Consider the following 14,102-nt stretch of genomic DNA (forward strand, 5'->3'; position numbering starts at 1 on the left):
AACAGTAACCAGACAATTAGTCTAAATAAGTTCAGAGCAGAGATTTTCATAAGATATATCAAAACACTGTATATTTTCACCTTATTTAAAGAAAAACGTTTCCTTTTACTGTGACAAACTTACACGTAAGGCAACTATAAAGTAAGTAAATGGCAACCTGATTTTCACAGCTGGTAGCCCTAAAGGGCTAGTGGCTGTTAATAGAGTTGTACTCCCCTTCAACATATCACTGGAGTGAAATCTTGGCAAGTTAAAATTCAGATAAGTTTGTTGTTAGGTTTGGCTTCTGGATATAAACATGTTCACTGTAAATAATTATGACTTCAAAATGAAATGTGTTACCGTGTAGTTGTTTTAATGAAACATAAAATGAGTGGTGTTCTGAGAAAACTGCAGTCAGCACAGGCTAATCTGGGACGACACTTTACGCACAAGCATTTTGCCCAGTTTTCTCAGAACACGACTCAAATGATCACTGCACAGTCCTGTAATATTACCTATACATGTATTTGTTTTGATAGGCAGTCACGATGATATCCATCATTGTAATGTTCAAGAATGATCCACTGTACATGTTCCCGTCGGACTGGTTTGTTCCTATCAACAGAATAATCGCTTTCCCAACTGGTGTTTCAGGTATATATTTATTAAGTAATGTTTTATTTTTTTTATTTTTTTAAAAGTTTTAGCTAAAGGGTAACTCGCCCTTGAGTAACAAGTTCATGGTTCAAAGCCAGGACTTAGCTGCTGCAGGCTTTTAGTATCATATCTAATGACTCTATTTTTCAAAACATTTTTTGATTCATATATTTTTCATTGTAAGTTAGTTGACTAACCATAATGCCTGAATTTACAGATCAGTGGCGTACATGCCATGGGCCCTTGAGACAAACACAAATTCGTCTTAAGAACTGATAAGGTTATCCATTGCCTAGATTTATTACAATTCAGACAACCAAAGGTACAGTCCTGTGTTGAATAAAAAGTACAGTGAAGATATTTTCAACATATTGACTGAAATAAGTTTTCAAATAAGACAACTAATGACATACATTTGTAGTAACTTTTAGTGTCTATTTAAACATCACAAAGTGTTGGATGCTAGATGCAGTTAGTACTTGTTTATTTCCTAACTCTTGCAGGTGGTTTAGGGGTGACATGCTGGATACTTGTGTGCAGCTCAGTGGTGTCCCGCATCAAGAACTTTGTGAATGTCCAGCCCGCTGCACAGGACCTCAAGATCGACTCCTGATACCATGGCAACTTTGCACAACAATGGAACTGCTAAGGAGTTGCTATGATTGCGGAGAATATTCAGCTGATCAATGCAGATTGTTACCTGTTTATTTAATTAGACTTAACCCTTTCACACTCAGAAGCAAAGTGAAAATGGCTATATGCAAACAGCATAAAACCAGAACAGCCTGTGAGTTACTCGTAGTCTGTTCAGGTTTTATGCTGTTTGCCACTCACAAGTAAATGAAGAGTTTAAAACTTGGATTTAGTAAGAAAGGTCTTTAATTAAATTTAACTTTTTAAGGGACTTCAAATGCGTCAAAATACGTATCTAAGTGGTACATTTTGTAACGGGTTAATAGTGTCCTCATGTTTATAATGTAGCTATTGTAAAATGTGTTGTGAAAACAAAGCTCCAATAGGTGTTATCCAGATCTTCATTACTTTGGAAAACCCATCTTATCTGTAGGTACAAACAATGCTGACCCATTTTATCCACCAATGATAGTTGCATTAAAATAATAACAGTTGAAATGGCCTGTGATTTTGAAAAGATTTTAAATGTGTCCTCTTTGTTTCGCACACAAATTGGTGGGTTGTTCTAACATTTAGACCATTTCGGAGTACATACTTTAAGTAAATCCAACTTGAAGGTTGCAGTGTAGTGGATATGGTGTTTGTTGGCGATCAGGAGGTCTCGGATTGGATCTTTACTCTTTAAGCCAAAGAATTCTCAAGATCTTTTCTTTACACACAAAGCGCTGGTGCTATCAAAGAAACGGGTTTAAAAGTGTGTCAATAAGCTTACAATTGTTGATGCAATAGAGCTGAAATGAATGAGTTTAAACTAATGGAAATCCAATTGTGCACCCTTGTTTGATCTTCGTTTTTAACCAGGTTTTCCGAAGGAAAAAACTGGTTATTAGATTGGCGAATGCGGGCGGGCTGGCTGGCTGGCTGGCGGGCTGGCTGGCTGGCGGGCTGGCGGAATAAGCTTGTCCGGGCCATAACTATGTCGTTCATTGTCAGATTTTAAAATCATTTGGCACATTTGTTCACCATCATTGGACGGTGTGTCGCGCGAAATAATTACGTCGATATCTCCAAGGTCAAGGTCACACTTTGAGTTCAAAGGTCAAAAATGGCCATAAATGAGCTTGTCCGAGCCATAACTATGTCGTTCATCGTCAGATTTTAAAATCATTTGGCACATTTGTTCACCATCATTGGACGGTGTGTCGCGCGAAATAATTACGTCGATATCTCCAAGGTCAAGGTCACACTTTGAGTTCAAAGGTCAAATATGGCCATAAATGAGCTTGTCCTGGCCATAACTATGTCATTCATTGTGAGATTTTAAAATCATTTGGCACATTTGTTCACCATCATGGGACGGTGTGTCCCACGAAAGAATCACGTCAATATCTCCAATGTCAAGGTCGCCACGACTAAAAATAGATTTAAAAAAAAAAAAAAAATTACAAAGGGGGTTAATTTTTTTTGGTCATTTCAAAAGTTCAGTTTGAGTTTTCTCCCTTTATCAGATTTTTTTTTCACAATGAAAACCTGGTTTTGTGACAATTTTGTCCCTTGTTATTGAATTATTATAATAACAAACGTTTGGTAAGAATACCAGGGTTAGTTGAAAAGAGTTTTACATGACCACAAAGTTTGCATAATGTTTTCATAATTTACTTACATGATGCATACATTTCTATTACCAGGGTATCAAAGACCGGGCATTAATGCTTTCAACATTAAATATATTATTATAAGAATCATTTTATAAGTTGAACAGTGTAAGAATCGAACATATCTTAAAGTACGAGTACACGAATGTTCTTCTCCCATTTTTATACGCCCGTTTTAAAAAAATGGGACGTATTTTAGTTTCACCTTGGCGGCGGGCGGCGTCCACAGCAGTGTCCGCTCTCTTATTATCCCCCACCATAGGCGGAGGGATATTGTTTTGGCGTTGTCCGTCTGTCCGGCACTTTTTTGTCTGGAGCCATATCTTGAAAGTGCTTTGGCAGATTTCATTGAAACTTGGCATGAGTATATATATGGATAAGAGGATGATGCACGCCAAATGGCATTGTACACCATCGGATAATATCAGAGTTATGGCCCTTTGTATCTTGAAAAAAATGCTTTTTTTGTGTGTCCGGAGCCATATCTTGGAAGTGCTTTGACGGATTTTATTGAAAGTTGGTATGAGTATATATATGGATAAGAGGATGATGCACGCCAAATGGCATTGTACACCATCGGATAATAACGGAGTTATGGCCCTTTGTATCTTGAAAAAATGCTTTTTTTGTATGTCCGTAGCCATATTTTGGAAGTGCTTTGATGGATTTCATTGAAAGTTGGTATGAGTATATATATGGATAAGAGGATGATGCACATTGGCCTTGTCCATCCGTCCAGAATACTTTTGTGTCCAGAAGTATAATGGCGGCGGATATCAATTCAAAGAGTTTGCTTGTTCAAATAGTTTTCATCCGATCTTCACCAAACTTGGTCAGAAGTTTTATCTAGACAATATCTAGGTCAAGTTCGAATATGGGTTGTGCCGGGTCAAAAACTAGGTCACAGGGTCACTTAGTGCATTTCAAGCATTTAGCATGGTGTCCGCTCTCTAATTGAAGTAGTTTTTATCCGATCTTCACCAAACTTGGCCAGAAGTTGTATCTGGACAATATCTAGGTAAAGTTCGAATATGGGTCAAGCCGGGTAAAAACTAGGTCAAGGGGTCACTTAGTGCATTTCAAGCATTTAGCATGGTGTCCGCTCTGTAATAGAAGTAGTTTTCATTCGTTAATCACCATACTTGGTCAGAAGTTGTATCTAAACAATATCTAGGTCAAGTTCGAATATGGGTCATGCAGGTTCAAAAACTAGGTCACTTAGTGCATTTCAAGCATTTAGCATGGTGTCCGCTCTCTAATTGAAGTAGTTTTCATCCAATCTTCACCAAATTTGGTCAGAAGTTGTGTCCAGACAATATCTAGATCAAGTTCAAATATGGGTCATGCCGGGTCAAAAACTAGATCACGAGGTCTCTTAGTGCATTTGAAGCATTTAGCATGGTGTCTGCTCTCTAATTGAAGTAGTTTACATCTGATCTTCACCAAATTTGGTCAGAAGTTGTGTCTAGATGATATGTAGGTCAAGTTCAAATATGGGTCATGGTAAAGTTATCAAGTTGTGCAACTCTTGTTGTAAATGCAATTTGTGATTTACTGTCATATTAAATTTTAACAATCCTAATGTTATACTACTTAATATATATGCCATTTCTTTATGTGTGGAACAGAAGCCACGCAATACAATATTTGAGTTGAAAGTCAAGGGCATTAAGACCTTTTTACTAAATATACATAAACAAAACTTGTCAAATTTGTATATACCAAGATATTTACCACTTTTAATGCTGTTGCTAATTTCATTTATTTTGATATTAAGATTAACCATTACACAGACAAGTTAAACAGTTGTGGTATGTGGTGCTGTTTACTATCACAGAGGTGGGTAGTTTTATTTATTTCTTTGTTTATAATCGCATTGTGCTACTTTTACATATGTCCTAATATTATTTGATGATTTAGACAGCAAACTCTTTTTAGTGTCAAGTTAAAATGTGATTATTGTATCATATTTTGTACACAAAAGACATGATTAAAAAACAAATTTTAAGGTTTTTCAACGAAACTATCATTAGGGCATTTAGTCTTCACTAATTCTTAACTTTTTTGTACAATAATGTTGAGAGAAAGAAAGCCCAAAATGAGAAAAACTAAAAATTGAGTTATGCGTCTAATTTATCCCTTATTGGTTGGCCATGAATAATGTTACTATTATATTAGTTGATATAGTGCGTTATATTGTATGTAGTTAGTATTATTTTATGTTATGTTGTAAGATCTTGATACATTAAGTGTTAAAAAAATGCATTTAAAAACACCTATGTTTGGTCGATTTGTTGTTTGTGTTGTTGTTTTCGGATGTTTTAATAATATGATTTCTGAACCATCACCCTTGATCTGTTACATCGTTTCTTTTAATTGAAAGTAATGGAACGATTGTTACCTTGACCCCAACAACTGACTTGAAGCACTTATCAAAGAAACGAATTTGAACAACGAGGCAAACACCCGATGATTGACATTCTTTTGACAATACAGTTTTATATGTTGAATCCATCGCTGTCCAATAATTTTCCGGTTTTCTCGTGTTTGGAACTTTTGATTTGTACCGACATATACCTTTTATATTGGATAGCAAACATTGACAAAATACATAATGCTAAAACTTATAACCCTGCGTTTTCCAGTTGTAATATTGCTTCTTGTATTTTTATGACTTTATTTATAATTATTGAAGACATTTTTTGTGTTATAAGTTATATATATGCCCTAATGTATTTGTAACAGGGTACATTTTAAACTATTTACAATAGTATATCTGAAGTAGTATGTACTAGTGAATATATGTACTCGTAGATCGATTGGTTTGTTAATTATTGTTAATGACGTATCTACCATGTGTATCCTCTCATAATTTATGATAGGGCTTTCCACAAGTGTAATTTTGCCCATTTTCTTTGTATGTACAAAATATCCATTACACGCATGTCGCAATGGACCATCCGAGTTGTTACTATTGTGCAATAAATAAAATGATGATAGATAGAATTGTCGTCTCTGTATTTTTTCATAATTTATCAATATAGGTATTTTGTATACCTGTATTGTGTCCTACCAGTTTGTGGAAAAATGCAGGTTATCCTGCAAATGTTAGTAACAGCAGAGACGTTATCTTCGTCTCCCGTAACAGAAACAGAATGTTTTGTTAAGCGTTCTAGAATAAGTCGTCACAGACAGACCTCCCAATAAATATTTTCGTCCACTAAACCAGACGTGCTCAGAGCCTCAGAATTTAGGACAATGTTTTCAGGGTGCAATATTACGTGACTATCTGGGGTTCACAATTAGCAATAAAGGGATGTAAACACATCGGTAAGTGGTGCTTACAATTAAAACAATTTTTCTTAAGAATTTCAACTAATGTATAAAAGACAGTTATTTATGCTGCCTATGACAATGTGAAATGCATCCGAATTACTTTATTTAATAAGCCCGTGTTCTTGGCCACAAATTTGATGTGTAGAGCATTCATGTACACTTATGCTGCACGCAACGTGAAATTTTGGCAACGATTACAGACGTATTAAATGATTTGTTCATATATCTTAATATTTCGACTCAAACTGCTAAACAAATTGTCTTTTATGCGCTAACGATTTTTGCAAATGTGTTTTAATAACTTAAGATATTTGCAAAAATAAAGTGTATACATTCATTCCAGCCCGTGTGTAAACCCCATGTGAACCCCGTTGGTCTTGCACCCTGTTTTATATGGATCAAAATACACCGGGATTCGTCAGACAATACTGACCATATAAAAAGTCGCTTTATTTTGTCCACGGAAGTCGAACTAGTCGTCACGAGCGTTCATAAAGAGTAAAGATACTGTATGAAACATGATTGTTTGTGTCTTTGCATAGATCGTAGATACGAACTTAGGTACTGCCCAACATTTTGACATAATAAGAAGAAGGATAAACGCGTGGCGTTTTGCGATGAGAAAAATTATCGGGGGAAAAATGCATTGAACATATTGTTAATTGTCTGTTTTTGTGAATTAAGAAGCATACAAGTGGCTAAACGTATATTTTTCGGATTTTTCATTTTCGTTGCATTAAATGCTTTAACAAGTATATGAAATTATTTATTAATCTCGGTAAATGCGATGTTGTTTTTTTTTGAATCAGAGTTTATTTACAGGTCCTATCGGCCTCTTCACGAGGTCTTTGAGGTTCGACCTGAGGTAAATGCGATGTTCTAATTAATGACATACATATAGGATCTGGCACGAGTTGTCATACCATACTATATTTTATTAAATGAGTTCAGGAATTTTGTTAGTAATCGAGCCTTTGGCGAGCTTACTAACGAATTTGCTGGACGAGTTTAATGAAATATGGTATGATATGACAACGCGTGTCAGATCCATTTTATCACATGCTTTTAAATGAGCAAATTAAATAAATATTTACGCAAACATTATGATAAATCCCCAATGTTGTTTACATTTCGTGACGTCATTTCCGCAAAATAACAAAATGCGATTGGTCAATAAACAAAAACTAAGCCAATGAAAACGCTTAAAAATGTTGTATTACACATGTGTAATGGCTGTATTACAACAAATATGTAATGGCTGTATTACATGGGAAACAGGGTATAGCCTGTGATAAAAGGCACTATGAATGCAATGGTAATCATAACCAAGGTTGAAATAGATCATCTTCATCACATAATCGCGAGAGTTTACAATACGTTACATACAGACATTAGTTTGTGGCCACGCATTGATAACAGCTGTTGACTGGATATTTTCACTTGTACACACAGAGCTACGTTATCGCTCTTTATCAGAGAATTATTCAGAGTAGACTGGTGTCTCGTCCAGAGTTAACCAACGAGATCATTATGATATTATGTAAAACACGATTACTGCAGTTTCTACGTTGTTTAAAATCGTGCAGTTAGATAAATGTAATTTATAGTTGTGGAAGGTATTCTAAATACAGAGTTCTAAATAAGAATGCATAGTTCTACTTTATAACAAAATTCAACTCATTCAACTACGCTAACAACTTATTCACGTATGCAAGTATACACACTTATAACAAAAAGCTGTATAACACTTCAATAGTTCATCGGTTCATAGTCCACCCTAGCATAGTGCAGCGTTATGTGAGGACACGGTACTTAAATACACGTGTAAACCCGTTTATTCGGGTCCCAGCATTCACTGCTAACTCAAAACTGTTAATTTACTCGGTGGATAAAACAAGGTCAGTGAAACATCTTTAAATTATATTGCTTGGTACATAACAATAGAGGTATATATTAGAGCAGTCAAATAGCTTGCGTGTAAGTCTATATGCAAATGTACGATGCTCTGATGTATAAGCAAACAGAACAAGTAATGTGTTCTTCTGGGCCTGTATACAGTACGATATAACGTAAACTTTCGCAGTGTATCATACAACGGGTCAGTGAAGCATCTTTAAATGATATTGCTTGGTACATAACAATAAAGGTATCTATTAGAGCAGTCAAATAGCTTACGTGTTAGTCTATATGCAAATTTACGATGCTCTGTTGTATAAGCAAATAGAACCAGTAAATGTGTTCTTCTGGGCCTGTATACAGTACGGTATAACCAAAGACCTATAGATTACATTAATCTATAGGTCTTTGGTATAACGTATACTGCCGCAGTGTATCATACAACGGCTGTACACATGTGAAACTGAAATAGTCCATACGTTATACTGCAGTTTCCCCCCCCCCCCATCATTTTGGGAATGGGGCCGGGTCCCTTTGGATTGGGAAAAATCGCGGCGTTTTGACTAAAATTGGGAAATTAGTGTTGTTGTTGTTTTCCTATCAAAAGCTTCAAAATTCCGGATAAAAGTATTTAAATATTATATTTACTAAGGTTCAACTTATATAGCTGGATGGTAGATAAACTAAATGGTGAGATCTAATAAAAACTTCAATTGGGACTTCAAGGTTTCTCTTGGGAAAAATATATAAAAAAAATCCATTGGGAATGGGGCCGAATACCGGTCCCGAATTTAAATGAAAATAACTTGTTTAGTTTCACACCCTAACGGAACATGACACTAACGCATACGTTGAAGTTTAAAAACGTTGCTCATACATTAATATTTTAAACGAGCATTGACAGCTTTAGTTTGGACTGTAGTCTCAAAGCACCCGCTCAATGTAATACATATGTGTTGTAAAAATGAGCTATTTGTAATGTATGCTGGTTTATTTTATCAATAATAGTTGATTTCATACTAGATACAAATAACATGGGTCGACTTGACGGAAAGATCGTCGTGCTGACCGCGGCTGCACAGGGCATAGGGCGGGCGGCAGCGGAGGTAATGGCTTCGGACACCGTATAGGTCGCCAACATTTATCTAACACTGACCTGTATGTAGGACTGTATTAAAGTACCATTTTATAATGAATACATTATTTTGCTGTTTAAATCAGTTTAAATAGCTAAAATACCACCAATATTATTGGTATGTTGTCATTTATTTAGTGAAACGTGCCCGTGAAAAAATCGGGTATCAGTATAATATCTGTAACAATAGGTTAGCAGTAAACAGTAAGCGTGTAATTTATGCTACTGGAGTTCAAAAGTATCAGTTTAAGGATGGCACGCTATAATAGACAATCCCAGAAATCGATATCTCCCGGATTACCCGCCCCTGAATACTCTCGCGCGCCTCCAAAACGGTTTTGAAGAAATAAACATGGACCTATATATGTGTGTATTTGTCCCTACGCAAAACAAGGAAGCGAAACGGGTTTATCAAATATATTTGAGGATTTAAAGAGTTTCTATTATCGATCTGACAACCACATAATAGTTCGTGTTTTTTTTCATTAGTATAAATTACGTAATTAGTAGAAATAAGGTTCATCTGCATTCGTTTAAGAGTAATTACACACAGCATGGACATGGACCTATTTGTGTAGGTCCCTGGCATGAATAAGGTCTTGATTGTCATTTAACATGTTATTTAAAGGTGACGCGTGATATCTTATCTAAATTTCGGTATCAACACATGTGCAGACATGTGGTGTCACGGGCAAACCCATAAACGCTTTTAATCCACACTTGGAACATCGCCTCCCATTGAGCGAATTCGTTCGCGCCTTTATCGCTGATGTTTTTTCAAGAGATGTATGTTGCTGTCATTTATGATCCGTAATTAAAGAAAAATAAATCACTTATTTTGTGCGTGTTTTTTTTATTTTTTAAGCGTAAATTTAAACCGTTTTACGAACATTTAATAAAGACATACGTTTAGGAAATCTAGAGAACACAATTGGAACTATTTAAGTTTATTTAAGGCTCATTATTTTTAATGTTGAACATTTCAATCGTGAATTAAGATGTTATTAAGAAAATTTAATAATATTTCAGACAACATGTAAAACGTTATTTAAATTATAATATAAGAAAGTTGTAGACAAAAGCTGATATGTCCTTTTCAATAAAAAAGTATGACATATCCTGACATCTTACACAGTTTTGCAAGCGAATAACTACGATACTTGTTCATTTAAATCACAAAATTCATTTCCGGCTAGTTTTTTTTGAATTAGCTTGAGAGCGATTTTTAAATAAAAGATTGCTAAAAACACCTTTAGTTTTAGACTAAACTAGATACATAATTTTAATTTAAAAAAAATCTCTACCTGAAAATCTTATAGAGTTTCGAGAACAAAGATTTATGAAACAATTTTATAATCACAAACTTCATTTCGGCTATTGATTTGTATATTACCTTTAAAATGACACTTACAAGGGAAATATTAATAGCGAAATGGTAACTGTTTAGACAAACAAAGAGATGTATTATTCAATTAAAGAAGTCGTCCTAAGTCTTTAATCTTACAACGTTTCTTAATGAATATCTCCGGAAAGTATAGAAAGTACGACATTTAATAAGAAATAATATAGGCTTAAACAAAGGCAGATATCAATTTAATTGTCTACATCGATCTTAAATCTATCTAATTAATAACAAAGATCTATAAAAAAAATATGGTCTGAATGGATGTTTCCAATCTTTATATATTGATAGATCTTTGTTAATATCTCCGGCACTATTTACGCTAAAATCACAACGTTTACTTCACACTTTAGATATTTCTATACCTTTATAATTATGCTTGAATAATTTTATTCCATAAAGAAATACATAAATTTTATACAAAGGCATTATGCTGAAAGGTATACATAAAAATGCCAACTCGGCCTTAAACATTACGTGTTGTCACTAAATAATGTTGCAGAGACACATATTTTATGAATCTATCGTGTATTTTTTTTTTAAATTATATTGATTTACGATGTGATACATATAGACACTTGGTTTCATGTTTCACTTGTTTTCAATCCTAATGTGCGAAGTCATACAGTACTGTTTATTGGAATAAAGCGGGTGTACACTATGATAACGTTGTAATCTGTCAAATTCTTCAGTACCGTTTTCAATCGCGGGTTACGTAATAGCCAATATGGCGGCGCCCATATTATCGATTCTGGGATTGCCTATATACTGCAATATATTTGAGTATAGTTAAGTGCGTTGAAAATCTGTAATAAGGTATGGAACATTTTTATAAAAACAGGAATTATAATAACATTGGACAAATGCATGTACACGTACAATCTGAAGTCTTTTGCGTGGGTCCTAGTATATTCTTTGAGATACACATGGATAGTTGAATAAGAGTTCAAGGATAACAACACACGTTTCCAAACATACGCAATATCAATTTGCTGTTGATCCAGAACAATTGCACACCGCGCTAATTAATATAGACTTGTTATGTTTTTATTTTTGTCGATAATTGTCCAGACGTTTGCCAAGGAAGGGGCCACAGTCATTGCAACCGACATACAGATGGAGAAGCTCAAAGAATTGGAAGCATTAGGTACATTTGCCAAGGCCTTTTTTCTAGAATCTAGGCATAAATGGGTTAAGTTGGTAGTGGCATCTTGTTTTACAACGTTTTGGCTTCTTTTCTTGGAAGTCTTAGATGCTAATTTATTCATTTTTCTAATCATATACTTAAGATTTCCTTATTTACTGTAATTGCTAAACACATATGAAATTTCTGTTTCCTATATTGTTTGTTATTCTTATAAGCATATATTGTAAAAGACTGGTTATTCTGTAATTCCTTAGTATTTTTATATATTGAAAACAATCTGTAATGTTGTTAATAATCACATCCTTTATTGTAAAAACAAATCAGTCTATACATTTTTATATTCATCACACATTAGAAATATTATATGACGAGCATGTCATCAGGTGTTGATTGCCGCAAATTAGACGTCACCGACTCCGCCATGGTCCTCGAGTTTGCCGCCTCCATTCCGCGGTTGGATATTCTGTTCAATTGTGCAGGGTAGGTCAACAGCAGGGCCCAGTTGCTCATAACTCAAAACAATAATCTTATCAAATATATCCGAATAATTCGAGCATAGAAATTAGTTTTCAAGATACACATATAGAAAAAGGTTACCAATTAAGTCACGGTAATAACTTGATCCAAAATTAATGGATGTTAGCTTAACTGGCTGTTAAAGTTTCTAACAACCAGGCCCAAATATGGCAGCATCGCGCGCTGTATTCGGACTCGATGTATCACCTGGTTATACGCTGGGCTGTCATTTAAACCGGATATCGTGATTTCGAATATTAACCCGACACGTATAAAGTTGATTGGGGTCTTTTTTAGCTCATCTATTTTTTGAAAAAAAATTATGAGCTATTGTCATCACCTTGGCGTCGGCGTCGGCGTCCGGTTAAGTTTTGCGTTTAGGTCCACTTTTCTCAGAAAGTATCAATGCTATTGCATTCAAACTTGGTACACTTACTAACTATCATGAGGGGACTGGGCAGGCAAAGTTAGATAACTCTGGCGTGCATTTTGACAGAATTATGTGCCCTTTTTATACTAAGAAAATTGAAAAATTTGGTTAAGTTTTGTGTTTAGGTCCATTTATTCCTTAAGTATCAAAGCTATTGCTTTCTTACTTGCAATACTTACTAAGTATCATAAAGGGACTGTGCAGGCAAAGTTATGTAACTCTGACTGGCATTTTGACAGAATTATGTGCCCTTTTTATACTTAAAAAATTGAAAATTTGGTAAAGTTTTGTGTTTAGGTCCACTTTATTCCTACAGTATCAAAGCTATTGCTTTCATACTTGCAACACTTATTAACTATCATAAGGGGACTGTGCAGGCAAAGTTATGTAACTCTGACTGGCATTTGGACGGAATTATGGGCCCTTTATACTTAAAAAATTGAAAATTTTGTTAAGTTTTGTGTTTTGGTCCACTTTACCCCTAAAGTATCATAGATATTGCTTTCATACTTGGAACACTCGCAAACTATCATAAGGGTACAGTAAAAGAACAAGTTGCATAACTCTGGTTGGCATTTTACGGAATTATGGCCCTTTTTTGACTTAGTTACTTTGAATATATGGTTAAATTTTGTGTTTCGATCCACTTTACTTCTAAAGTATCAAGGCTATTGCTTTCAAACTTCAAATAAGGTTACTGTACCTGGCAAGTTGAATTTTACCTTGACCTTTGAATGACTTTGACTCTCAAGTCAAATCATTAAATTTTGCTAAAATTGCCATAACTTCTTTATTTATGATTAGATTTGATTGATACTTTGACAAAACTACTCTTACCTGACATACCACAATAGACTCCACCCAAACCATCCCCCGTGCCCTCCCTCCCCCTCCCCCCCGAATCCCCCCTATTTTTTTTTAAAGATCATCTCACAAATGACCATCACACCCTCACACTATACCCCCCCCTACCCCAGCCCCCCCAATTTTTTTTTAAACGGTTTAAAAACACAAATATTTATTTTATTATTTTATTTTTGAAATACCGTCCAACCATCGCACCCAAGAATCCCCTCCCCCCCACCCAGCCCCCCCCCCCCACCCAGCCCCCCCCCCACCCAGCCCCCCCACCCCCCATTTTTTTGCATGTTTTTTTTCGCATTTTTGGAAGATAATGTTATAAATGTAAACCCCTACACTATACACCCCTCTTCACTCCACCCCTCCCTCCTTTGTGATTCAAATTGAGAGTCCCTTCACCTTTAAAAAAAAATAGATGAGCGGTCTGCACCCGCAAGGAGGTGCTCTTGTTT

The 14,102-nt window shown here is 35.2% G+C and overlaps 2 protein-coding genes across 2 annotated transcripts in view; both read left to right on the plus strand.

Annotated features, from left to right (window-relative positions):
* LOC127850448 (guided entry of tail-anchored proteins factor 1-like) overlaps positions 1 to 5,933 on the plus strand; it is an 11,937-nt gene extending 6,004 nt beyond the window's left edge. The window contains exons 4-5 of the mRNA XM_052383478.1: positions 522 to 636; positions 1,143 to 5,933. Coding sequence (XP_052239438.1) covers positions 522 to 636; positions 1,143 to 1,252 — 225 coding nt within the window. The 3' untranslated portion in view covers positions 1,253 to 5,933. The remainder of the gene's footprint in view (positions 1 to 521; positions 637 to 1,142) is intronic.
* A 2,040-nt stretch (positions 5,934 to 7,973) lies between these two features.
* LOC127850354 (dehydrogenase/reductase SDR family member 6-like) overlaps positions 7,974 to 14,102 on the plus strand; it is a 28,371-nt gene continuing 22,242 nt past the window's right edge. The window contains exons 1-4 of the mRNA XM_052383328.1: positions 7,974 to 8,161; positions 9,183 to 9,265; positions 11,768 to 11,843; positions 12,227 to 12,323. Of these exons, the coding sequence (XP_052239288.1) occupies positions 9,194 to 9,265; positions 11,768 to 11,843; positions 12,227 to 12,323 (245 nt within the window). The 5' untranslated portion in view covers positions 7,974 to 8,161; positions 9,183 to 9,193. The remainder of the gene's footprint in view (positions 8,162 to 9,182; positions 9,266 to 11,767; positions 11,844 to 12,226; positions 12,324 to 14,102) is intronic.

The sequence above is a fragment of the Dreissena polymorpha genome, chromosome 11 (assembly GCF_020536995.1).
Source record: "Dreissena polymorpha isolate Duluth1 chromosome 11, UMN_Dpol_1.0, whole genome shotgun sequence".
Lineage (NCBI taxonomy): Eukaryota > Metazoa > Mollusca > Bivalvia > Myida > Dreissenidae > Dreissena > Dreissena polymorpha.